The sequence below is a fragment of the Dromiciops gliroides genome, chromosome 6 (genome assembly GCF_019393635.1).
Source record: "Dromiciops gliroides isolate mDroGli1 chromosome 6, mDroGli1.pri, whole genome shotgun sequence".
In the NCBI taxonomy this organism is placed as follows: Eukaryota; Metazoa; Chordata; class Mammalia; order Microbiotheria; family Microbiotheriidae; genus Dromiciops; species Dromiciops gliroides.
Genome location: NC_057866.1, coordinates 228,763 through 255,792, shown reverse-complemented (window position 1 = coordinate 255,792; position 27,030 = coordinate 228,763). Strand labels below are relative to the sequence as shown.

Here is a 27,030-nt window from a genome sequence, read left to right as displayed (position 1 = left end):
TCCATCCTATTGAGATAATCATATGATTTTGGTTAGTTTTCTTATGGATGTGGTGATTATGTTAATAGTTTTCCTAATGTTGAACCAGCCCTTCATTCCTGGTATCAATCCCACCTGGTCATAGTGTATTATCCTGGTGATCACTTGCTGTATCTCCTTGCTAATATCTTATTTAAGATTTTTGCATCAATATTCATTAGGGAAATTGGTCTATAATTTTCTTTCTCTGTTTTTTCTCTGCCTGGTTTTGGTATCACCACCATATTTGTATCATAAAATGAATTTGGTAGAACTCCTTTTTCACCTATTTTTCCAAATAATTTGTATAATATTGGAATTAATTGTTCTTTAAATGTTTGGTAGAATTCACCTGTAAACCCATCTGGCCCTGGGGATTGTTTCTTAGGGAGTTCATTAATGGCTTGTTCAATTTTTTCCCTAATATGGGCTTATTTAAGGATTTTATTTCCTCTTCAGTTAACCTGGGCAGTTTGTATTTTTTGTAAATATTTATCCATTTAATTTAGATTATTAAATTTATTGGCATATAGTTGGGCAAAATAGTTCCTAATTATTGCTTTAATTTCCACTTCATTGGTGGTAAGATCACCCTTTTCATTTTTGATACTGGTAATTTGGTTTTCTTCTTTCTTTTTTTAATCAAATTAACCAATATTTTATTGTTTTTTTCATAAACTAGCTCTTAGTTTTATTGATTAATTCTAAGTTTTCTTGCTTTCAAATTTATTAATTTCTCCTTTAATTTTCAGGACTTCTAGTTTAGTATCTAACTGGGGATTTCTAATTTGTTCTTTTTCTAGCTTTTTAAGTTTCATGCCCAATTCATTGATCTCCCCTTTCTGTATTTTATTATTGTAAGCAGTTAGAGCTATAAATTTTCACCCTAAGTACTGCTTTGGCTGTATCCCATAGATTTTGGTATGTTCTCATTACTGTCATTCTCTTGGATAAAGTTATTGATTGTTTCTAGATTTGTTGTTTGGGCCCATTCATTCTTTAGAATGAAATTTTTTAGTTTCCAATTGATTTTCAGTCTACCTTTCCATGCTCTTTATTACATGTAATTTTTATTGAATGATGATCCTGAGAAGGATGCATTTACTATTTCTGCCTTTTCTACATTCCACTATGATGTTTTTGAGCCCTAATACTTGGTCAATTTTTGAAAATGTGCCATGTACTGCTGAGAAAAGGTATATTCCCTTTCTATCCCTATTCAATTTTCTCCAGACATCTATCATGTCTAACTTTTTAGTATTCTATTCACCCTCTTTCACTTCATTTCTTATTTATTTTGTGGCTAGATTTATCTAATTCTGAGAGGGGAAGATTCGATCCCCACTAGTATAGTATTACTGTCTATTTCCTCTTGTAACTCATTTAACTTCTCTTCTAAGAATTTGGATGCTATACCACTTGGTTCATACATGTTTAATATTGATATTACTTCATTATCTATAGTACCTTTTAGCAAGATGCAGTTTCCTTCCTTATCTCTTTTATGAGATCTATTTTTGCCTTTGCTTTGTCTGAGATAAGGATTGCTACCCCTCCTTTTTTGACTATAGCTGATGCATAACATATTCTGCTTCAGCCTTTTACCTTTACTCTGTGTGTATCTCTCTGCTTCAGATATGTTTCTTGTAAACAGCATATTGTAGGATTCTGGTTTTTAATCCACTCTGCAATTCGCTTACATTTCATGGGAGAGTTCATCCCATTCACATTCACAGTTAAAATTATTAACTGTTTATTTCCCTCCATCTTCTTTTCCCCTTTGTACTCTTTTTTCCCCTTCTTTCCCCCTACTCAACTTGACCAGTGTTTTGCTTCTGACCACTGCCTCCCTCAATCTGCCCTCCCTTTTATCAGCTGCCCTTCTTTTTCTTGTCCCTTTTCCCCCACTTGTGCCCTCCCTTCTATCAATATCACCCCTTTCTCCTTCCCCTTTTGTTTCCTTACAGAGTAATCTAAGTTTCTTTATACAAATGGGAGTGTATTTTATTCCCTTCCTGAACCAAATCTGATGAGAGTAAGGTTGCAACAATGCTCACCCCTCCCTTCTTTCCCTCTGTTGTAATGGGTTCTTTTTCTGCTTCTTCCTATGATATAATTAACCCCATTCCACCTCTCCCTTCCTCTCCTCCCCTAGTCTTCTTTTATTCTGTCCCTTAAGTTTCTTTATATCATCACATCAAAGTTGATTTAATAACAATACCTTTACAGAGATACAGATCTCAAGAGTTAAAAGTATTATCCTCCCTCATAAGGACTCAAACAGTTTAACATCATTGCACAACCCTTTTCTCCCCCTTGTTTACCTCTTTATATTTCTCTAGAGTCTTGTATTTGGAGATCAAATTTTCTGTTCATTTCTGGTCTTTTTCTCAGGAAGCCTTGGAAGTCCCTTAGTTCATTGAATGTCCTCTTTTCCTCTGAAAGAGAAGGCTCAGTTTTGCTGGGTAGTTGATCCTGGGTTGTAATCCAAGTTCCTTTGCCTTCCTGTATATCATATTCCAAGCCCTGAGATCCTTTAATATTGAAGCTGCCGAGTCCTGAGCAATCCTGACTGTGGCTCCATGGTATTTAAATGGTTTCTTTCTGGCTGCTTGGAGTATTTTCTCCTTCACCTGATAATTCTGGAGTTTGGCTACTATATTCCTTGAAGTGTTCCTTTTGGGGTCTCTTTCAGGAGATGTTTGGTAGATTCTTTCAATGATGATTTTATCCTCTGACTCTACAATTTCAGGGCAGTTCTCCATAATAATTTCCTGGAATATGGTGTCTAGACTCTTTTCTTGATCATGGCTTTCAGGTAGTCCAATAATTCTCAGATGATCTCTCCTGGACCTATTTTCCAGGTCAGTTGTTTTTCCAATGAGGTATTTCACATTTTCTTCTATTTTTTCAGTCTTTTGATTCTGCTCATCAGATTCTTGTTGTCTCATGGAGTTATCTTCTTCCATCTGCTCAATTTTAATTTTTAAGGCCTTATTTTCCACAATAAGCTTTTGTACTTCTTTTATTGTTCAGCTAATTTTTTCTCTCATTTGGCCAATTGTATTTTTTAAGGAATTGTTTTCCTCAGTCATTTTTTGTGCTTCTTTTTGCAGTGTAACTTTCATTTCTCTTATTCCTTTTTCCATTTTTTTCTTCTACCTCTATTATTTTTTTTTAGTGAGGCAATTGGGGTTAAGTGACTTGCCCGGGGTCACACAGCTAGTAAATGTCAAGGGTCTGAGGCTGGATTTGAACTCAGGTCCTCCTGAATCCAGGGCTGGTGCTCTATCCACTGTACCACCTAGCTGCCCCTCTTATTTGGTTTTTAAAAGCCTTTTTGAGGTATTCAAAGAGGGCTTTTTGGTCTTGAGACAAGATCATCTTCCCTCTTGAGTCTTCACCTGTGGGTGTTTTGACTAACTCATCTGTATTTGAATTTTGGTCTTCCCTTTCACCATAGAAGTTGTCAATGGTAAGGGTCCTTTTTTGTTTCTTGCTCATGTTGTAGGCTATTTTTAAACTTATCAAGTTGAAGTCTGCTCCTGGGGCACAGGGTTCAGGGTTGCAAGCTTCTTACTGCTCTCAGCTGCCCCACTCTCAGCTGTGTCGAGTTGCAACAGTGTTGAGCTGCCCACTGAGCCGAGCTTTGTTGAAGTGAGCTGCCAGCTGGGACGCTGAGTCGCCCTCCCCTTTTACCCCAGGTGAGACAGACCTTTTCTGTAGTCTTCTAAATTATTTCATGTAGCAGGATTTTGTCTCTCTTTTTGTAGGTTCTGTAGTTCCAGAATCTGTTTAAAGGCTTGGTTAAATGTTGTTTTTGAAGGAGATATGGGAAAGCTCAGGAAAGTTCCTAGCTTCTCTCCGCCATCTTGGCTCCTGGTGCATACCCTTTAATCCAGCAATACTACTGCTGGGTTTATATCCCAAAGATATCCCCAAAAGAGAAGAAGACCTATTTGTTTTTTTTTAAGTAATAAACATCTTTATTTATAGTTTTGGGTTCCAATTTTTATCCCTCCTTCCCTTCCTCCCCTATCCCCTCCCTGGTAAGCAATAAAATATTGTGCAATTATGTAAAACGTGCAATTATGTAAACCATTGCCATATTAGTAATTTTGTACAAGAAAACTTGAATAAAAGAAAAAAGTGAAAAACAGCATGCTGCATTCTGTTCCTTCAATATCATTTCTTTCTTTGGAGGTGGATAGTATACTTTATCATTAGTCCTTTGGGATTGTTTTGGATAAATTGTATTGCTGAGAATAGTGAAGTCATTCACAGTTCTTCATCAAACAATATTGCTGTCTCTACATAACATTCTCCTGGTTCTGCTCACTTCACTATACATCAGTTCATACAAGTCTTTCCAGGCCTTTCTGAAATCATCCCACTTGTTTCTTATAGCACAATAATATTCCATCACCATTATATACCACAGCTTGTTTAGCTATTCCCCAACTGATGGGCATTCCTCTGATTTCCAATTCTTAGTCCTCGTCAAAAGAGCTGCTAGAAATCTTTATTTGTACAAATAGGTCTTTTTCTCTTTTTGGGATGTCTTTGGGATACAGACGTAGAAGTGATATTGCTGGATTTAGTACAAATTTTTCATTCCAGAGCTTCAAAATTATAGATGCTTGTGTACATTTAGTCAATCAAGAATTAAACCTCAGTCTAAGCCACTGCATATACACATTAAAATAGAAGAGAACAAGTGATGAAAACAATGCTCGAGGGGTTCTTTACCACAAGGAAATAATGAATGATGTTGAGCTGTCTTGCACATTGAACATCATAAACTGCAAAGTAAGCATTTTATATGACTGATTTTATTCATTAACTTTCAGAACACAACTGTAGTTGAATATTACAACAAAACAATAGCTAGTACAGAGTGTGTTGAGTTGGTTGTTGTCCTTCACTCCTTCACCATCACACAGAAAAGCCAGCATTACAATGAAGAGTATTCACTGGCCACATTAAGAGGTCAGAGACTGAGCCTCATGTCTGGTTTGGGGGCTCATCCTCCTCCCAGGCTTGTCCATTGTAATGGTGGCTTCTTTCTTGAGATGAGTCGAAGTCCACCACTTCCACCTGATCCATTTCTTCAGTCTTCTACTGCCTTTCATTTAGGCAGTAACTTTAGCAACAAAAATAGTTTATCTGATGAAAGTCATTCTTTGGGAAGCTTACCTTAAATTCAATGATGAGAATCCCTTTTTCCTAAGGCTGGTAATAAACTGGTCTACCTTCACTTAGCCACATTTGATATCTCCATTTTTGATAATCTGGCCAGGATGAGAAGTAATGACTATAGTTCTATTGTCACGAGTTGATATTGGTTTCTGAAAGCCATACAACGCTTCAACCAACTGGGTAGCCATAGCCATGAAGAGGTCTCCACCTTGTCCTCTAAATATAGTTTTGTCCTTCTGCTAGAAAACAATGACAATATCTCCTGACTCCTGGTCACCTTCACCATGGAATGTAATCTTCTCATCATCTTTCATGCCCTTGTCAATAGGAACCTCCAGAATATTTTTCTTTCCCAGGATTTTCCTTGTTACCACTTTTACATCTGTCTTTAGGGTGGATTCATTCCCCATGCCCTTGGCTTTCCACGCTAACTGGCTGCATTTGCTGAAACATTGCAGGTCCTCTCTGACAAATTCTTATTTGCATCCCAGTACCTGGGACAGCACTCTACTCCCTCATCCTTCAAATCACAAATTACATTCTTTTGCAAAGTCAGTTTTCTAGTTGCACTGTTACTATGTACACCTTCTAAGCTCACCAACAACTGCTGGATAACATTTTTACCTTTACATTTCTTTTGTGGTGTTCTACTTCATCTAAAAACAAAGTTATCCATGGGAGAAACAAAGCCACCACCAGAACCACCCTCTGATAGCTTATTCTCCGCCTTTGTCCCAAAAGTCTCTTCTCTTTGCTTCAGAAAGCACTTTCATAAGCTCAAGGAATCTATTTGAACTTTTTCTCCTTCATTTAGATACTTATCTAGATTGTATTTTAAGGCTAGTTTTCTCTATTTCCTTTTCAGATCTTCCTGGGAGGCATTGACTTTTATTCCCCAAACATTATTTTAAGTAATTTCCTTCACTGTTTTTTATAGCCATTGTATGAGGTTCAGAGAATGCTGGTGGAATCCTTTGGGGTCTGGTGTGGCCCCCACATCTGGGGGAAGAGGTGAAGGGATCTGTTGGGATGTTGGGGAAGCCAGTGGAAGGAAGAGAAGGGTTTGTGTGCAAGGTATAGTTCAACTTTTATTTAATTACTTCTCAAGAGTTTTCTTTGGGACCAAGCCTAGTCATTCAGATTTATTGTTCTTCTTTCCATTTTATTTATGTATTTATTTTAGTGGGGAAGGGCAGCTAGGTGGTGCGGTAGATAAAGCACTGGCCCTGGATTCAGGAGGACCTGAGTTCAAATCCGGCCTCAGACATTTGACACTTACTAGCTGTGTGACCCTGGGCAAGTCACTTAACCCTCATTGCCCCTCGAAAAAAAATAAACAAAAGTTCTGAATTATTTTAGTGGGGAATCCATTCCCTCAATTTCCAATTCCTTGCCACCACAAAAAGAACAACTATAAATATTTTTGTACATGTGGGTTCTTTTCCCTTTTTTATGATCTCTTTGGGAAAAAGACCCAATAGTAGTATTGCTGGGTCAGAGGGTATGCACAGCTTTATAGCCCTTTGGGCATAATTCCAGATTGCTCTCCAGAATGGTTGGATCAGTTCACAGCTCCACCAACAATGCATTAGTGTTCCAATTTATCCACAGCTTCTCCAACATTTATTATTTTCCTTTTTTGTCATATTAGCCAATCTGATAGGTGTCAGGTGGTACCTCAGAGTTGTTTTAATTTGCATTTCTCTAATCAATAGTGATTTAGAGCATTTTTCATATGGCGATAGATAGCTTTGATTTCTTCATCAGAAAACTGCCTGTTCATATCCTTTGACCATTTCTCAATTGGAGAATGACTTGGATTCTTATAAATTTGATTTAGTTCCCTATATATTTTAGAAATGAGGCCTTTATCAGAAGTACTGGCTATAAAAATTGTTTCCCAGCTTTCTGCCTCCCTTCTAATTTTGGATGCATTGCTTCTGTTTGTACAAAAACTTTAATTTAATGTAATCAAAATCATACATTTTGCATTTCATAATATTCTCTATCTCTTGTTTGGTCATAAACTGTTCTCCTTTCCAAAGATCTGAGAAGTAAACTATTCCTTTCTCTCCTAACCTTCCTTCAGTGCTGGGGGTGGGGTGGGGGGAGGCTGAGAGAAGGAAGAAGAACACGGAGGAGAGGGGAGCTCTCCCCTGAAGAAAAGGGGTGTGTGTGTGTGGGTGTGTCTGTGTGTGGGAGTGTCTGTGTGCGTGTGTCTTTGTGTCTCTGTGTGTGTCTGTGTGTCTGTGCATGTGTGTGTCTGTGCATGTGTGTGTCTGTGCGCGTATGTGTGTATCTGTGTGTGTGTTGCAGAGGACCTGCAGAAAAAAAGAGAAGGTTTGGACAACAGCTATGGGAAAGGTGATAGAAGGCAAGGAGGGAGGAGTATGGGATCTGCCAGGTAGCAGGAGGTCCTGGCTGAGACTCAATTCAGAGACCCTCTCAGAAAGGTCATGTGACTTCCTCCTGGGGTGTGAGCTGGCTCTTTGAGAGGGAGGGAGTCAGTCAGGCAACCTAGAATTGATGAAATCCCTACTATGTGTCAGGCACTGTGCTAAGTCCCAGGGATACAAAAAAAGGCAACGGAAAGCCACTGCCTTCGAGGAGCTCTCTGTCTAAAGGGGGAGACTCCGTGCAAACCACTTTGTGCAAACAAAATAGAGACAGGATGAACAGGCAAAAATGAAGAGGGAAGGAGCAGAATGAAAAGAGCTTGGGAAAGGCTCTCTGGAGAAGGTGGCACTTGGGGCCAGGAAGCCATTGAGTAGAGATAAGAGGCGTGTTCCCAGCCTGGGGGATGGCCAGAGACGGACCTTCTTGTTGGAGGAGTAGCCAGGAGGCCAGGGCCACTAGCCTGAGGAGGACCTGGCAGGGAGCCAGGTGTGCAAAGGCTAGTAAGGGAGGAAAGGCTTGGGAGGTCAGACAGCATTTTGTATTTGCTCCTGGAGGCCAGAGGGAGTCCCTGGAGCTTCCTGAGTATGAGGAAGATCACTTTTTTTTTGCAGGGCAATGAGGGTTAAGTGACTTGCCCAGGGTCACACAGCTAGTAAGTGCTAAGTATCTGAGGCTGGATTTGAACTCAGGTCCTCCTGAATCCAGGGCCAGTGCTTTATCCACTGCACCACCTAGCTGCCCCAGAAGATCACTTTGACAGCTGAGTGGAGGGTGGACCAGAGTGGCATAATCTAGGTTGGGCTTGGGAAGGCACAATCTTTGGTGAATCAGGGAGTCATGTCCCATCTCCTCCTGGCCTGGGTGTCCAATGACGGTATGGTGTTTGGCCATGGGAAGGAAGCCTGGAGCAATGCACCTTCCAGAGGGCAATCAGATTTACTTGAATAGCTGATGAAGAGGTCTAGGAGACAAAGAAATCTTCCAAAAAGCAGTGTCTCAGCAGAGTGAGCTGATCTGCTCGGCACATGCTTAAGCCCCTTGTTATGTTCATGTCAAACACAAAGATGAGCCTCAATTTATCTTGACCTTGCCCTCTTCCCATTTCCCCATGACTATTAAGGCTGTTATTCACCCTCTCTCCTTTCTCATATCCAATGTGTTGCTAAGGCCTGCATTTTCCCTGTAGTGACATTAAAACTAGCCACCTTTCCCCGCTACATCCTGAAGGCCAGGTAGATTACATTTTACCCTGTAGGGACCAATTTTTAATTGGGGAGTGTTAGCTATGAGGCTTGTCACAATATTGGGGCAAGGAAGGATACTGATAGCCTCCCTCAAAAACAGAACAGGATTTATTAACAAGAACGATCTTAAAAACGCAAGTAAGATCAGTAGAATTAAGGGAAAGGAAATAAAATTGGGGAAGGGAAATGATACAATCTGAATAATACCACCGCCCAGGAATCAACTGAGAACACACAGCTATGTCCTGTCGCCTTCCAGCTTCAAGCTAGAATGGCGAATCTCCTCCCTTCTTCCCAGCAGACCCCTGGCTGACCACACACAGCCCCAAGCCAATTGACTGGCAGCCATGACTGACAGTCACATGGCTGCCTTCACTGGGCTTCCAGTCCTTATAATTTTGCCAGGTCCATGTAGGCGTCTGTGAGTGGTGATGACATGAGGTGCCAGCACATGGCAATGGCTACAACCAGTGGATGGAGCACCATGCTGTTTGCGCTGCACCTGAGCCCTAGGCCAGTGTGCATGCCTGCCTGGGTTTTTTAAAATTCTAGCCAAAAGATGGGGTCATAAAAACCTCAAATAACAATTAATTCTTTACAACCCCTTCCCCAGGGCTCTCCAGTATTCATAAGGTGTTTGGGAGTCAACTGTTAGCTTTTACATGGAAATATTTACTTCAGAAGGCATAATCACAAATATACAAACTTACTCCTCCACTACATGGGAAGCCTGATTTCCAGCTGAACCCCAACTTTGCCCTGACTTATTCTCCTGGGAGGGCAGGGAGAATTCAGTTCCTAGCTTAGTTGGGTTCCTCTAGAGCATAGGTGGGATGGTATAACCAGCTAGCCAGCCCAGCATGGAAGCCCCCAAAAGCTGGGGCTTGGAACTCAAGCTCAAGAGGACCTTTGGACTTCAAACTGCCTATAGTGGTTCTGGCTCCAAGGTTACCATGTCTTGAACTCCTGGATCAAATACAAGATGCTCCATTTAGCATCTGAAGTCCTTCATAACCTGCTCTCTGCCACCTTACTGTCTTCCATCCAGTAACACTGGCCTGGCTGTTCCCCAAACAAGGCCCTCCATTTTTGGCTCTGGGCATTCTCCCTGACCATCCCTCATGCCTAGAATGCTCTCTCTTCTCTGCTTGGACTACTCACCTCCCTACCTTCAGGTCCAACTAAAATCTTATTTTTAAAAAAATTTCATTTTCTATAGCAAGCCTCTCCCAGCCCCTCTTAATGCTCCCTCTGTCCCTCTGTTAATCATTTCCTATTTGTCCTGTCCATAGCCCCTGCAGGGCAGTGCCTGGCTTTCTTTATATCGCCAGTGCTTAAAACAGTGCTTGGTCCACAGTTGGCACTTAATAAAATCTTGTTGCCTGAATTACTGACTTCATGTTGCACAATCTATCAGTCACTATTAGACAGAATGTTTCTTTGTATGCCCAAGGTAAGCCTGGGTTTGGGGCCTGTCGGTGACAGCAGCAGCATGGCTCCCAGAGTTCTCTTAGGTGTCTGGGGCCATCTGACATCGTGGTGCATCACTTCCATGGTAGGGGCTCTCTAGGCTCTTCCCACAATGGCCACAAGAGGGTGCCAAAAGATTGAGTGCTGTGGGCTCCCCAACTGATCAGGAGAAATTGACTCCAGACTCAGTGCCCCACCCCCACCCCCAGTTGTGTCCTAGCCTGGGTTGCCAAAGGGGGCCTGCAACAGAAAATCAGGAGAAATTGACTCCAGACTCAGTGCCCCACCCCCACCCCCAGTTGTGTCCTAGCCTGGGTTGCCAAAGGGGGCCTGCAACAGAAAATCTGTTAGCTGTGTATCTTAAAACAAGTTACTTCAGTTTATCAATGTATAATATGTATAGAGACAATGCCTAATGTTAATTCAATTAGAAATATTGTTAGGAAAAAGTAACTTCCCTTTTAATTTGGATTCTTTTGGGTTATGGATTTAATTGTCATAGACTCAATTTTTAAAAGACTCACGTAAATATGTTTGAAAACCATTTAAAAATAGAGAAGAAAGTGATGCTGATTTTCTGTGCAGTTGATTTAGTAAGGATCTCTTAAAATGTTACCTGCAAAAATCTGAAAGTATGATCTTACCAGCCCTGCTAACAGTTTGAAGTCAAGTTTCAGAAATGGTGCCAAGTGTTGGACTCTTGCAACAGACTGACACTTGAGAAAATAGCTTAAGACTCCAAGATCTAGTGCCATGTTCAGTTTAAAGTACCATTGGGATGAGGTATTACAAGAAAAGAGACTTCCTTCCTATCCCCGCCTATTAAGCCACACTGCCCTAAGGCACCATAGCAGCACGTGCTTGACGGGGCTCTCCCCCTCAAAGGTGGCCTTGGGTTTTTGGTGAGTTTTTTACGGAATATAGACTAAGCTTAGATTTAAGACTATTTGTTTGTATTTCTACTTTCCTATCCCTCTAATCAACATCACCTTGTAATTTCCAAACAATAAAAACTCTAACTAGAGATACAGAAGCTTCTTCCATTTACTAGTCTGGGAGATAAATAAGGGAAACAATTAAAAGGGGAGGTTAATGCTCTAGTATCCAATTTTAAATCTCACAGGAGGCAGAGCTGCACATCGTCACCAGCCTCACTTTCTCCTCTGGAGTCATCAAAATCCAATGGCAGGACAAAAGCCAAGATGACTGTCAATGGCTGGGATGTAGGGGATGACCTTGGCATTTTTTATGTCTGCCAGAGATCCAAGTGCCAGCTTGAGCTGCCTTCATGACTGTTGGGACAAATTGTTCTCATCTGCCCATTTGGCTGGGGGGACATCTTTCCATGTTAGGGGTAGATACCCTCCTAACTCAAACAGGCTTGAGGCCCTTCCGTTACCCTTACCCTGGTTCAGCCTGTCTTCAGGGACAATTTGCTGGTGTTTGCTGCTCGCTACAGCTTCTGGGAGCCATAGGTGAGAGTTGGATGGTGGGTAGACACCAAAGTTCCACAAGCAGCCCTGAAAAGAACTAAGCAAGCCCTCCCTCCCACCAGAGGCACTAGTCCTCCTGAGCACTCCAAACACCCTTACTGTGAATATAAAATGAAGTGCATGCTCATACCTGATAACACCAAAGGATTGTAATCTGGATACGGTACTGAACTCAGCTGTTAAAGAGCTGTCTAAAAGCCACTGTTTTGTTACGTGTATTTTATTTCATTAGGATTTTACTAATGATATTTTGAATATTCCTTCATTATTTGATCTGATAAGATGTTTGAGACTTGCTGTTTGGACACAGTTCCAAGTTTGCTTCAGTTCTGCTGGTGCTAGAGTGGGAAAGTTTGCAGATCAGTTTGTTTTAAGAAAGTAAATGTATTTAGCTATATTAAAACTACATCTTAACTTGGTAACAAAATCTTTCATCTTCTGGAGGTTTGGAGTATAACCACCATGGGAATTTTAAAAGTTCCCTGTGGCACTGACACTCAGCCATGCTGGTTTTAGCAAGTCTTTCATTTGAGGAACTGAGAAGTAGGGTCATGATCTCAGGCTCTTTGACCCTACTCTGTGACTTCCAGTTCAGAGGCTGCTGGGATTTCCCCTCTTGTATTACCAACACTCTTTTTCTAAGTTTATATTTTAGTAGCAGTATATGGGATGCTTTGTGGTTATGAGAAGCATGAAGTTCTACCTGGAATGCTACATATTGAAGTTACAGCTTTTTTTTTCCCCCCTTGGGGTAATGAGGGTTAAGTGACTTGCCCAGGATCACACAGCTAGTATGTGTCAAGTGTCTAAAGTCAGATTGCAACTCAGGTCCTCCTGAATGCAGGGCTGGTGCTCTATCCACTGCACCACCCAGCTGCCCCCAAGGACATTTCCTCTTGAACAGAACATTTCTCTTCTGGCTGTGACATTGTCGTTGTCTAGATGATTCTCTTCTGGGATTGACACCAAGCTAGAGGAGCATTTCCCCCTGACTGTAGCCATGTCTCTCTTCTCGTATGGCCAATCTCTATAATCATGACAGGTGGCCAGGAAGATATGAGCACAATACTTATTCTGTTATCTAATAAACTGAGACTGAAGCACATCTAAGTTACTATAGCAAGATACAGGTGTGCAACCTGAAGTACGAGTCCTTTCCTTATCTAACCAACTGTACTGTAAAGGTTTCGAGACTTGCGAGGTATACTAAGCACACTCACACATCTAGATTTACATTATGGGATAGCGAGTTAGACAAGGACAATAAGTTTCAGAGGCATAGAAATAGAGAAACAAAGACACAATCACAATTCCAATCACAACTACAGTAATAAAAGACATACAAAACCAAATCAGGGAAGCACCAACATCTGGATTTCTAGCTGGGGAATCCCAGTTCACAGCTTCCAGAGTCTTTGGAATCTCACCCATGGAGAGCACGCTCTGCCCGGAACCTTTCCCAGTCAGGACTCTGGATTCAGGAGGACCTGAATTCAAATCAGGCCTCAGACACTTGACACTTACTACTGTGTGACCCTGGGCAAGTCACTTACCCCTCATTGCCCTGCCCCCAAAATATAAGTAAATGAATGAATGAACAAACAAATAAATAAACAAATAAATGCCCTCCCAGCCCAGCCACAATTCAGCCCGCTGGTGCCAGCTTCCACACAACTTGACATTCATGGAGCTTCCAAAGATGGCCTATTGAATGGATTCTGACCCATAGCATGAGCATATGTGTGTGTATGGTGGGGGCTTCCTTCTCCCAATTGAGTTGCACTTGTATGTGTACTTGTATCATTCTGTTTCCCTCAATGTAGGGGATGGGATAAGATGACATTTCTTACATAAGAAGACATGAGAAGACATTTCCTAAATGTTTGCTCAGACCATTCTGGAAAATGGGTTGACATGATTTTGTAGAGTTACAAGTAAAAAGGAAGAGACTTGTGAAACCAGGATTAGGGCAATGTTTGAAGGGCAATTGTGAGAAAAGCAGCAAAAGGAAATGATGAAAATGCTCAAGTCAGCAACTGGCTTTGGTTATGTGGTGAGAGCTGTTGGCTTTAACCTGAAGATAAGCAAAGTGCGCTCTCTCTCTCTCTCTCTCTCTCTCTCTCTCTCTCTCTCTCTCTCTCTCTCTCTCTCTCTCTCTCTCTCTCTCCTCCACAGTGCCCAGAACTGGCCACACACCTCTCCCTAGGGACTGAGCTCTGCATCAGCCCTGCTGGTCAGAGGGAAGGAGGCAGCGGGGAGCTGAAAGGATCAAAACAAACACAGTCAGTGCCATTTGGTTCTGTGACCAAGTCACCTTTAGGGTGTTTATTTAAAAGTCTCCTTGACTGTTCACCAGCTACCAGCCTCCTCTGGGAGCAAAAGACATTTTCAGATGTTACAACATCATTCACTCTGCTACTGGGGGCCTCAGCTCCTTCCATCTTGGGGTCCCCCCTCCCCACTCATTCTTTGTCAGGAAGGACATCCACACGGGGACTTGCATGTGTTCAGGCTTGCCCACAGTAGGGGTGGGGGAGAAATACAAAGGGGGACAAGGTCTCAGAGGAGAGGGACTGTTTGTTCCTGCATTGGGTGAGCCAGCCAAATCCTCCCTGACCCCACCCCCAATCCCCAGGTCTGTGTCTCCTGGAAATCTGAGGGGAATAAACTTAGATGATCTTTAAAGGTCTCTTCCAACTCTGAAATCCTATAACCTAGTTGAGGTTTCCTCTTCTTCCGAACATTCAATTAATCCTATCCTTTCGTCTCCCAAATACCAGAAGGAAAGGGGGTAGAGGGAATGGCATTGAGGGCTATTTTCAGGTTGATTGGACCCCATCTTGGGGCAATGGGGGTTGAGTTTCAGGGGACAGACTTTTCTCTTTTTGCCCTTTGGCTACTCTGGTTCTTTCAGTTTTTGTGTGTTTCTGTGGTGGGGTTTGCATGTCATTTTTGCCTTTGTGTTGGGGGAAGGAGCCTTTTCCTATTTGGGCTGAACTTCCATTTGTATTGGAGGTGGGGGGATGGAAGAGAAGGAAACAAGCATTTATATAGTGCCTGTTGCATGCCAAGAACTATGCTGAGTGATTTACAATATTAACTCATCCTACCTTCAAAACAACCCTAGGAGGTAGATACTGTTATTTATCCCCATTTTACAGTTGAGGAAATTGAGGCAAACAGTGGTGAAGTGACTTGCCCAGGGTCACACAGCTAGTAAATATTTAAAGCTGGATTTGAAATCAAGTCTTCCTGACTCCAGACCTGGTGTTCCATCCACTGTGCCATCTAGCTGCCTCAATAAACCATGGATTAAAAAAATATAAACAGTTTATACACATTCAGTTCCTTATGCTTGATTAATTCATATTTTGTGCTTCTCTTGACTCCCATGTTTGTATTTCAAAGTTTCTATTCAGTTCTAGTCTTTCCATCAGTAATACTTAAATGTGCTTAATTTTCCCCCATGTAGGATTTTATTGTATTTCTAGGTAAGTTATTCTTGACAGTAAGCCCATATTCTTTGCTTTCTAGGAGATCATTCTCCAGGTTCTTCTTTTCTTAAAGTAGTTGTTGATGAGTCCTGTGTGAGTCTGACTGTGGCTCCTTAGGACTTGAATTCTTTCTTTCTGGCTGCCTGCAGTGGTTTTGTTGTTGTTGTTTGTTTGTTTTTTGTTTTTGCTGGGCAATGAGGGTTAAGTGACTTGCCCAGGGTCACACAGCTAGTAAGTGTCAAGTGTCTGAGGCTGTATTTGAACTCAGGTCCTCCCGAATTCAGGGCCAGTGCTTTATCCACTATGACACCTAGCTGCCCCCTGTAGTGTTGTTTTTTCCCTTTGACCTAGAGGCTGTGATGTTCTTGGGAAGTTTCATTTGTTTTTTTGTTTTTTCAGGAGGTGACTGTATTTCTATGACCTTCTAGTTCTACTTTGCCATGTATTTCTAAGAGATCTGGGTAATTTTATTTTGTGGTTTCTTAAAATATGAGGTTTAGCCTCTGTACCATGACTTTTTTTTGGGGGGGGGAATGGGGCAATGAGGGTTAATCGACTTGTCCAGGGTCACACAGTAATTAAGTGTCAAGTGTCTGAGGCTGGATTTGAACTCAGATCCTCCTGAATCCAGGGCTGGTATACCATGACTTTCAAATGATTTCTTCTTGATCTGTTTTTAGGTCAATTGTTTTTGCAATGAGACACCTAGTTTTCTCAGTTTCTGGACATTGCTTTCATATTTCTTATTGTCATTCCCACCTGGTTGTGCTCCTGGATCATACAATTGTCTCCATAGACTCATCTTTTTGCACCTTCTCAGAATCCCCTGACCCTAGGGCCCCTTCTTCCATCTGACTGGAGGAGGTGGAGAGTGAACAGGGGAAACCTTGTAGCTTCAGGACTTCAACAAGTACTCTCTTCTCCCATGACTGTTGAGTGTCATTTTATGTGTTGTCTTCCCCATTAGATTGTAAACTCCTTTAGGGCAGGGACAGTCTTACTGTCTTTCTTTGTATCCCCAGGGCTTGGCACAGTAAGCACATAATAGTGCTTAATTAAACGTTTGTTGACTCATTGTCTCAGAGAGTCATTAAGAAGCTTATTTGTTCGGGCAGCTAGGTGGCTCAGTGGATAGAGCAATGGCCCTGGATTCAGAAGTACCTGAGGGCAGCTAGGTGGCACAGTGGATAAAGCACCAGCCTTGGATTCAGGAGGACCTGAGTTCAAATCTGGCCACAGACACTTGACACTTACTAGCTGTGTGACCCTGGGCAAGTCATTTAACCCTCATTGCCCCACAAAACAAAACAAAACCAACCAACCAAACAAAAAACACCACATCAATTTGGGGCAGCTAGGAGATGCAGTGGATAGAGTACCAGCCCTGGAGTCAGGAGGACATGAGTTCAAATCCGGACTCAGACACTTAACACTTACTAGCTGTGTGACCCTGGGCAAGTCACTTAACCCCAATTGCCTCACCAAAAAAAAAAAAAAAGAAAAGGAATTCAGAAGTACCTGAGTTCAAATCTGGCCTCAGACACTTAACACTTACTAGCTGTGTGACCCTGGGCAAGTCACTTAACCCCAACTGCCTCACTAAAAAAAAAAAAAGCTTATTTGTTTATAATTTTCAGGAAAATGTTTTTCTCGAGTAAGGTTTTGTACTTCTTATTCTCCGTTGTTAGTTCTCTTGCTAAATCTTTCTTCTATAACTCATCTATCTTTCCATTTCTCCTCTAGTACTCTCATTTAGTCTTTCCTCTTCTCTTTCTACACTACTACACTTGAACTCATCAGCTTCCACTGATTTAATTAGCATCTAGGCTGAAAACCCTAAAATTGACTATTTTGCCCTAACATCTCTATTGACCTTCAGTCCCACATCTCCAATTGTGGTTGGATGTCTCATAGACATTTTTAACTCAAGATGTCCAAAACTGAACTCATTACCCCTCCCAAGTCACCAAGAGGTTTGACACCTGTGGATTACTTAGTCACCTAGCGGTTAATCATTTCCTATTTATCCTGTCTATAGCTTGTTTGTACATATTTGTTTTCTCATTGTCTCCCTCAGAAGACTGTAAGCTCCTTGAAGACAGGGACGATCTTTTGTTTTCCTTTGTATTCCTAGTACTTAAGCAGTGCCTGGTACACTGAAAATGCTTCACAGATGCTTGTTAACTGCCTGGTGGTTCTGGATCTCAGGGACAGCTAAGCCTGGAAGCCTCCGATCCCTCAGTGTTCCCCAAGCGGTCTGATTTGGGGTAAAGTCTGACCTTGGCACTCAGGATCTGGACTTAGCCAGTTCCTGACATTGGTTTGGGTCTGAGGAACAGCACTGCCCCTTGTCCTTGGTCGGAAGCAATAGATCCTGCTGTGCTCACCCCACTGGGAAGCCCTGTGGGCTCTGACTGAAAGCAATGCAGGCTCCTCTTGGGGCTGTTATTCCTGCCCTGGTTTTTCCTCTGCAGAAACGAGCCTGGACTGGAGACTGGATCTGAGCCCCTGCCCTGCTCCTGGGGTCTGAGCCACACCCAGATGCAGCTGCTTATGAACTTGTTACTCACTTGGAAGAGGGCCCAGGGCCCCTGACCGCTCCCTCTCTGCACCTCTTTCCCCCTCAGGTCTTCCTGCCTCTGTGGCAAGAACCTGAGGAGGGAGGGAGTGAGAAAGGTGCCCGTGGGCCCCGCTTGGGCTCGGGACGCCCCTCTGCAGTCCCGGTATCTCTACTTGTTCGAGGGCACAGCTTCCATGGGCACTGGAATGCGCCCTCCAGCCGCACCACTCACAGACCTCCAGTTGTCTCCCTACGGAGACCCGGGCCGGGAAAAAATGACTTCACTGGGAGTTCTTGGATTTCTTCATCAGTATTTGGTCTGATGTGTATTCTGCATGTTTGTGGAATTCCATTCCAGGATCCTGGCTCTTTCTTGCTATCCTTGGGCTCTGCCCCCTCAGGACTTCTGTGGGGCCAAGTTTGTTCATTATAATGGCACAAAAAAAAAAAAGACATTTGGGGCAGCTAGGTGGCCCAGTGGATAAAGCACCAGCCCTGGATTCAAGAGGACCTGAGTTCAAATCCAGCCTCAGACACTTGACACTTACTAGCTGTGTGACCCTGGGCAAGTCACTTGACCCCAATTGCCTCACACACACACAAAAAAGACATTATAATGGCACAGTGTTCAGCATTCCCTCCCTCCCAACTCTCTCTTTCTCTCTTCCTCCCTCCCTCCTTTCTCTTTCTTTCTCTCTTTCTTTCCTCTCCTCCTCTTCCCCTCCTCCTCCTCCTTCTCTCTCTCTCTCTCTCTCTCTCTCTCTCTCTCTCTCTCTCTCTCTCTCTCTCTCTCTCTCTCTCTCTCCCCTCCCTCCCTCCTCCTTGTCCTCCTCATCCTCCCCCATGTCTCTTTCTTCATCCCTCTGTCCCCACTCTGTCTGTCCCTCTCCTTTTCATCTCCCCCTCTCTGTTTCTCCCTCCCTCTCTCTCTCTCTCTCTCTCTCTCTCTCTCTCTCTCTCTCTCCTCTCTCTCCCTTTCCCATGTTCCTCTGCATTTATCATATTTCTTTATTTCTTTCAGCACAGTGGTATGCCACAGTTGGCGCAGCCATTCCTAAATTGATGGGCACTCATTTTGTTTCCAGTTCTTTGGTTCAATAAAAAGTGCTGCTAGAAATTTTCTTGTATAGATTGGTCCTTTTCCTCTTTCACTTTGAATTCAAGCAGTCTTTTATCACTTGAGAGATATTTTGATTTGCATTTATCTCATTAATGTTTGGGAACATTTTTTCCTATTAACAGCTTAAATTTCTTCATTAGAAAACTGCCTGTTAATATCCTTTGACCACTTGTCTACAGGGAATTGTTTCTGTTTATACACATTCTTCCCCATTTCTTTTCTGTCTTGGATAGTAGGCCTTTATTAGAGACTTTTCTCACAAAGATTTTTTCCCCCAATTGTTTCCCTTTTAATTCTAATTGTACTTATTTAGTTTGTGCAAAAGCTTTTTGGCCTTTTGTAATAAAATTGTGTATTTTATCCTCTGTCTCTCTTCTATCTCCTCTCCATCTCTCCCTCTTTCTCCTCTGTTTCTCTCTCTCTCTCCCTCTTTCCTCCCTGTCTGTCTCTCTCTCTCCCTGTCTCTCTCCCTCTCTTCCCCTCTGTTTCTCTCCTTCTCCATCTGTCTGTTTCTCTCTATTTTTCTTTCTTCTCTCTATGTCCCTCTCTTTGTCTCTTCTCTCTTTCTCCCCCTCCCTGTCTCTCTCTGTCTCTGTCTGACTCACTGTCTCTCTTTTTGTTTCTCTTTCCCTCTGTTTCTCCTTCTTTCAGTCTCTCTTTGTTTCTGTCTCTTTATCTCTCAGTCTCTCTTACTCTGTCTCCATCTCTATCTCTGTCGCCCTCTCTGTCTCTTTGGAGAATTCTATCTAAACTGGTATCTTCCTATTTGACATCTATGAGCATATAAGCTATTATTTTCGTTTTTGTTTTGTGGGGCAATAAGGGTTAAGTGACTTGCCCAGAGTCACATAGCTAGTAAGTTTCAAGTATCTGAGGCAGTATTTGAACTCAGGTCCTCCTGAATCCAGGGCTGGGGCTTTATATACCGTGCCACCTAGCTGCCCCCATATAAGCTATTATTATTGACCCATGAATTCCTCGCCACATACACTCCCCACCCCCAGCAGGAACCTAGAAGGCTTATCTGTAGACATTGCTGATTATTTGTTTGTATTTAATAAAAATTATTTTGAATTAGTTGTATTATTATTGATTATTTTTGGCCCCATTGATTCTGTAGCACCCCTCACTAGGCCACTCATACAAATTAGGTTTCCTGAGGGGAGACTACATCTCCCTTCATGGTTTTAGGTGTAACCCTGAGGGGGCTTCGACTTCTAATACTGTCATAATATTAGACAGCAATGAACCTCCATCTTTTGCTGTCCTTCCTCCCCTCTATCATTTTACCAGATGACAATTAGCTTTCAGAAAAGCATCTTTACAAAGGTCATATAGCAAGAGCAGAAGTGACTAAAAACATCTCCCAATTGAGGAGACACTCTTCCCTTGTGCTTGAAAAGTCTTAGGAGAGATGGTGCTCAAACTGATCTGGGTGGCCATGGTGTACCTCCCCCCTTTTGGCCCTGAGAACCCTTTCTCTTGGTGGGGGAACTCTTCCAAAAGAGAAAGCCCCCGGCTCCCTCCGACCTGAGTGGAGCTATCCAAAAGATCCCGGATAGCCTGTGCTGAGGCACGTGGAGGCTCAAACGCACCCCCCACCCCCAGCCTCAGCCCTGACTGGCAGATTAGCTTGGTCTGTGGGGGCGCAGGAAGCCCCGAGATTTGAGTGGAGAGAAGAAAAGGTATATATAAACCTGGGAGTGAGACAGCAAGGGCTGGTTAAGGGGAGAAGGACGGAAGAGAGAGGCTGAGAAGAGGTCAAGGAGGGCGGCTGATGAGATTAGAAAGGAGAGACGGGGACGAGAGGAACAGCAATGCAGGACTAGGAGCAAAGGCAGCAGAAGACAGACTTAACAGGAGGCAGCGGAGAGTACAGAAGCGGTCAGCACAGGGTATAAATTGGAGAAAGTGAAGATTAAGAGGAGTTAGAAGAAAGTAGCTGAGCAGGGAAAGTACATACCCTGAGGGGAGGCGCTGCTAAGGCCCTTATTGTATTAAAAAGGTTACAGGCCTTATTACAAACAAGGGAAAGTGTAATGTGTCCTGAGGCTGGAGGCGGCTAAGGCCCTTATTGTATTCAAGAAGTTCCAAAGACACAAAGTGGAATCAGGTTGTACATTTTATTTCCCTGTATTCTTAATTTAAATAGTATCTCATAAATAAACTCTGCTTTGACTATTTGGTTAAGAGGCTTCTTAATCTTTAGTTTATCAATTTGGGAGCAGTGTGGTGGAACTTTATAAACTGCCCACATTAAATTAACGAAGTCAGATAGCCAAACAGTCAAAAGTCCCCAGATTAGTCCTCCAGTCAGATTAGCCCCCAAATTGGGCTAGTCATTTAAAATATTCTACATTTTAATGGCGACCCAGATGGGATTTACGGCCCAATTATAATTTTTCTAAACCTATAATTTTTCATATAGTTATAATTTGTCATAAGTCCAATTATAGTTATATTTTTTCCAAATTAGATCTAGTTATTAGTAATTAATTTTTTGTACAAAACCAACTGGAAGTCTTTTCATCATTCCATTGTATTAACCATGTGTCATCATGGCTGGAACCCAAAAACTCCAAGTTTCCAAGAAACATGTTGGATTGGAATCAGGCAGGGAACATCCGCACATGCTGTAAGGACTTGTCTTCATTGTCCAGTTCCCCATAATAATTCCATCTCTCCACTTCCAAAATGGGCATTTGTAGCCAGTCTGCATCTGGCCCAAGATGGGGACTATGGAAGATTCTTGGGCAAGAGAATGACATGCTTAGATCTGTGCCTTAGGAAAAATCACTTTTTTAGGCAAGTGGAGGGTGAGGAGAGATTTGAAGCCCCAGAAGCAGCTATTGCAGTAGTCAGAGGATGGGGAAGGTGTGGGGGGTGATGAGGGCCTGGACCACAGTGATGAGAAAGAGGTGACCTAGATGAGAGATGGTGTGGTGGCAGATGTTGGTAAGACTTGGCAAAGGTTGGGCATGATGGTGGGGCAAAGGAGTGCCATCTATTGGGTTACTACAAGGAGATTCCTCTTTAGGTGAAGGCCAATCAGTCAGTACGTGTTGCTGAAGAGACCAAGGTGCTCCTGCACCAACAGAAAAGATATTACCCAAAGGCTATACAGAAGAATTGACTTTGGGGCTTAGCATAGTGTCTGGTACATAGTCAATGTTTCTTGACTGACTATTTGAACTTGGAATTAAGAACCCTCCAAAAGAGACACCAAGAGAATCAATCTTGTCCAAGAAGGCAGAGAAGGGACTACCAGTACACTAACCCCTAAGCACCCTGCTCCTCTAGCCTGGCTCCCAATGTCCATTTGCAGCTGTCCTGCTGGGGTTCAGAAGCCAGATAGCAATAGCCTTGTCAAATATGGCCCCTGTGGCCACCCCCTTGTCTGGTGGAGGGAATTTCGCTCTGAGCTCACACCATCATGAAACTCTTGGTTCCCAGTGGGAGAGGGAGGAGCTAACGGGAAAGGTTGGTTATTTATCTTTTTTTGTTATCTGTAGCCCAAGTCAAGTCTGGGTATCTTCCCATTTCTCCCTCAAGCAAGGCAACCTATTCCCCCTCAGAGTTCTAGGGCTGATCCTGAGGACTTGGGGCGATTCTTTTAAGGTTACCAGCTCAAGCTACTTCACATGCTGCCATGTTGTTGGTCACTGTTAGTCTCTCCTTTATACCACTTAGTGACCCATTGATGGCCACCCAAATATCATTTTAACCAATTCATCTCCAGTAATATTTTTTTTCTTTTTGATGAGGCAGTTGGGGTTAAGTGACTTGCCCAGGGTCACACAGCTAGTAAGTGTCAAGTGTCTGAGGCTGGATTTGAACTCAGGTTCTCCTGAATACTGGGCCGGTACTCTATCCACTGCAGTGCCACCTAGCTGCCCCACCATTAACTTTTTATTTTTTTTCCTCCATTAACTTTTTAGAAAGGGCTGTTTCCTGAGAACATATAGCAGTAAGCTGGGAGAAGGGTCCTCCCTGGCTCAACTGCTAAGTGGTTGCTCCAAAGCATTTACCCTCTTCTCCAGTTCATTGACAAACTCCAAAGAGTAACAGGGAAGGAAGCTGCTCCAGAAAACAGCATCTCAGCTGTTGGGTCTGGTTCTTTGTTGGACTGCACCCCTGGAGTCTTCCCTCATAGAAGGCTGCTTCCCATATTCCTTCACCTAAGAACAGGAAATAATAATAATGGCTCCCACTAATATAGCACCTACTGTGCGCCAAATGCTGTGTTGGGCTCTTTACAGATACTAGTCCATCTGGAGCTCTGAAGACTTGGATGTGATTGAAATAACTAAGCAACAACAACAAGACTTTTCCTCATAACCATCCTTGGAGGTAGGTGATGTTATTACCTCCATTTTACAGTTAAGGGAGGTGAAGGGACTTGTCTAGGGTCACTCAGCTAGTCAAAATGGTGGGATCTGAACTCAGATCTTCTTAACTTCAGGCCCAGAACTCACTCTGGTGTGCCCTAGCTTTCAGATTCTGATGGATGATTCAGGAGGGATGACCACAGCAAGGCCATCTACTCAAGGGCTACAATCCAGGTGAGAGAGAAGGCGTAGAATGTGTCATGGAATCCCCCCTCCCCCCACCAACACCACCAACACATATACTCTCCAAAGTAGAGAGCAGGGTCCTCCATTCAGTGGCTCTGGCCTCCCCGATTCCAGTCAGGGTTTCTTCCTGTTCATCCTCCCAGTTGTGGTTCATATCTAAGGTTTCCCCCCAAGAATGGGGAAGTAGGGGGCAGCTAGGTGGCACAGTGGATAGAGCACCAGCCCTGGAGTCAGGAGTACCTGAGTTCAAATCCAGCCTCAGACACTTAACACTTACTAGCTATGTGACCCTGGGCAAGTCACTTAACCCCAATTGCCTCACTAAAAAAAAAAAAAAAGAATGGGGAAGTAGGAAGATTCTCCGCAGAATACAGTGTGGAAAAGGGTATGGGAAAGATATTTATTTTCTCCTACACACAAAAGAGTCTCCCAAGAACAAAACACACCCACAGTGAATAGCAGCGCTCTCCTGGCCAGGAGACAGCTACTTAAAACCATTGGAACATGAAGCAGTTTGTGGGATTGCTAACTAGGTATTTTCCATCTCACCTCAACTGTACAATCCAAACAATTCTTGGCCCATAGCTTCTAGTAAAACAGGCCAATCAGTTAGTCAACAAGCTTTGTGAAACTGTCATCATGTACCAGGCACTGGGCTAATCCCTGGGGAGATAAAGAAAGGCAAAGATAGTACCTGACTTGAAGCATATCATCTTCTAATGGGAGAAATGAACATGGAAAATGCTGGGGTGGGAGTGGGGATAAGCTCCCACTCTCTATAAAATGCTCCAATGGAGTGTATCTCAAATAGCCTGTGACAACCAAAGACCAACTCCTGTTTTTCTTGTGGCAGAACTGTTTCCACTAACAGGAGAAGGGGTGAAGGCGAGTCACTGGCGCCTTAAAACCAGTCACTTCGGGCAGGTGGGGCTTGTTAGCCTTGGCAGGCAACTTGACTAGGGGGAAGGAACCCTGATTTTAAACCTCAGCTGCCTTACGGCTATACCCATATATGGGAAAAGCTTTGGGAGTTAACCCCGAGGAAAAATCAGGAGTCAGAGTCCCTTAGGCAGTTGGATGTTGGGCATCACATCCCTCTGGCAACTCCTGCAGCGGCACTGGTGCCAAATGGTATTGGCTCTGACTCTCCTTTGGATCCACCAATGTCGAGGAGAGGGAAAACCTGCTGCATGGGCAACAGCTTGTTTTCCATTTTGATCCGCCCAGGCCAGCACCCTGGAGAGGACACTCCAGCTACTCCTCATGGGGTAGATACAACATGGGATTTGGCAGTTACCGGTTATAAGTCACTCAGGAGCTGTGGCTCCCATATTGGACTGCACAGCCACACTGTGGCCTGTGGCTCTTCAAGGCACTGATCCATGGTCGTTGGTGACTGGCGGAAGCCTACTACTATATATATATACTAGCAGAAGGGGCTAAGGGGACACTTGGAAAGGCCTCCAGCAGAAAGTAGCAACAGCTGAGTATGAAGAGCTTCAAAGCTCCAGAGATGGGAGATGGGGTGTGCTGTGTGAGGCCATAGAGAGCATAGAGGAAAGGGATATGCAGGAAGACTGGACACTTAGGGCCAGGGCCAGGGCCAGAAGTTGAGTGCTCCATCCTGCGGGTGATGGGGAGCCACTGGTGCTCACTGAACAGGGGGTGACCTGGTCAGACCTGAGCTTTAGGAAAATCACTTTGGAGGCTGAATGGAGGGTGCCCTGTAGGCAGGCAGACCCCCACCTCCCGTCTGCACCAGGGGAATGGAGAGAAAGGGACTTAGAGGAAGGGTGTGGTGAAGGTAGAAATGGAAAGACTCGGCAACAGATTGGATATGTGTAGTTGTGTTAGAGTTTGAGGATGGCCCATAGGTTGTGAGTTTGGGGGACTGGGACGTCACAATAATGGGAGAGGGCAAAGTTTGAGGGGAAACATGCTGAGTTCTCTTTTGGATGTGTTGAGTTTGAAATGTCTACGGAAAGTTCAGTTCCACATGTGCAAGAAGAAGTTGGGGGGAGGGGGGCTGGAGGTCAAGAGAGAGGTTAGTCCTGGATGGTAACTGAATTCATAGGATTCAATTGGGAACTGGGGAACTCATCAAGCGAGGTAGTATAAAAGCGAAAGAGAGGAGGGTGCAGGAGGGAGGCTTGGGGGACACCCAGTTAGTGGGAGTCATCAAGGAGTTATCTTGGACCAGGAGACAAGGGGAGGAGAGTGTAGCCAGTGCCGGGAAAGGGAGGAGGAGTGGAGGGACTAGAGATCCCGGTGAAATCATTAAGGGCCCTAAGGCGATGGACTGACAAAAGATGAGCAGCTTCAGCACTTCAGTGTTCCGAAAGAAGGGAGTGAAAGCCCTGGGGATGATACAAGGTCAGAGGTCTGATCTTTTCGGTGTGTGACCGCGGAAGTGGCCGTGGCCTCTTCAGGGTCCAGCTTCGCAGGTTTCTATTTTGCTACAAGCTTCGCAAGCTCAGGAAATCGAAAATTGGCCCAGATTCAGCAAAGGTCCTAGAGGGGAGGAGAGGTGGGACTCCTCCCACCGAATTCTGTTTTCTCCACTTCGACAACTCCCGCAGCTTCGTGCCCAGCATCTGCGGCTCTCCACAGTACTCCCCGCGCCCCGGACTCCACTCGCTCCAGACTCCTCGCGCCCCGGGCTCCCCGGGCTCCTCGCGCCCCGGGCTCCCGGCACCCCGGACTCACCGAGTTGCAGGCTTTCAGAACTACAGACTTCCAGAGCCATGGACTTCAACCCGAGAGTCCCGATGGGGCAAATCAACCACACTTTCCCCCCCAACTATGAGCTACTCTCTGAGGATTCAGAACCTCGGACGCCTGGGCAGGATGCGGCCTCCACTATAATCAATGTCCACTCCTATGGCCCTCCCCCCCAGGATTTCTTTGTCTGGTCCGTGTTCAACACCTTGTACATGAACTTTTGCTGTCTGGGTCTTATGGCGCTGATCTTTTCAGTAAAGGTGGGTAAGGGCTCTGGCGCATGTGTGTGTGTGTGTGTGTGTGTGTGTGTGCGCGCGCGTGTGTGCGGTGAGCTGGCTCTTCCCCCTCTCATTAACTATGAACTTTCTTCTCTCCTCTCCAGGCCAGGGATCGGAAGGTGGTGGGTGATCTGAATGGGGCCCGGAGCTACGGCTCCACCGCCAAGTGTCTCAACATTTTCGCCCTGGTTTTCTCTCTTCTGTTGGTCGCTGTGCTCATCGGCCTGATGGTCACGGGCATCATCATAATTAGGCAGGAGGCTCTGAGCCAGAACAGCATTTACATACCCAATCTCTATCCAGGCAACTAACTCACCCCAGTTCTGCCCTGTCTCTAACCCCAGGGTTTAGCTCTGTCTCTTCCCGCCTCCCCCCATCTTGTGGCTTCTCTTCATGCTGGGAGTGGTCTCCCTCAGATTCCCTCCCCCACCTCCCTGTAGCCAATAAACGGCTTTGTTTTTA

General features: G+C 44.0%; 1 protein-coding gene and 1 pseudogene across 1 annotated transcript; one reads left to right on the top strand and one right to left on the bottom strand.

Annotated features, from left to right (window-relative positions):
* Nucleotides 1-391: 391 nt before the first annotated feature.
* LOC122730920 lies at nt 392-26,315 on the bottom strand (annotated as a pseudogene).
* On the top strand, nt 26,114-27,030 carry LOC122730539 (dispanin subfamily A member 2b-like). The gene is made up of 2 exons (XM_043969695.1): nt 26,114-26,550; nt 26,673-27,030. The coding sequence occupies exons 1-2, from the start codon at nt 26,314-26,316 to the stop codon at nt 26,877-26,879; spliced, it is 444 nt and encodes a 147-aa protein (XP_043825630.1). The 5' UTR covers nt 26,114-26,313; the 3' UTR covers nt 26,880-27,030.

Coding starts and splice junctions, on each gene's coding strand:
- LOC122730539 (XM_043969695.1), top strand. CDS start 26,314: ATGGACTTCAACCCGAGAGTCCCGATGGGGCAAATCAACCACACTTTC. Junction 26,551..26,672: donor CGCTGATCTTTTCAGTAAAG/GTGGGTAAGGGC, acceptor TCTCCTCTCCAG/GCCAGGGATCGGAAGGTGGT.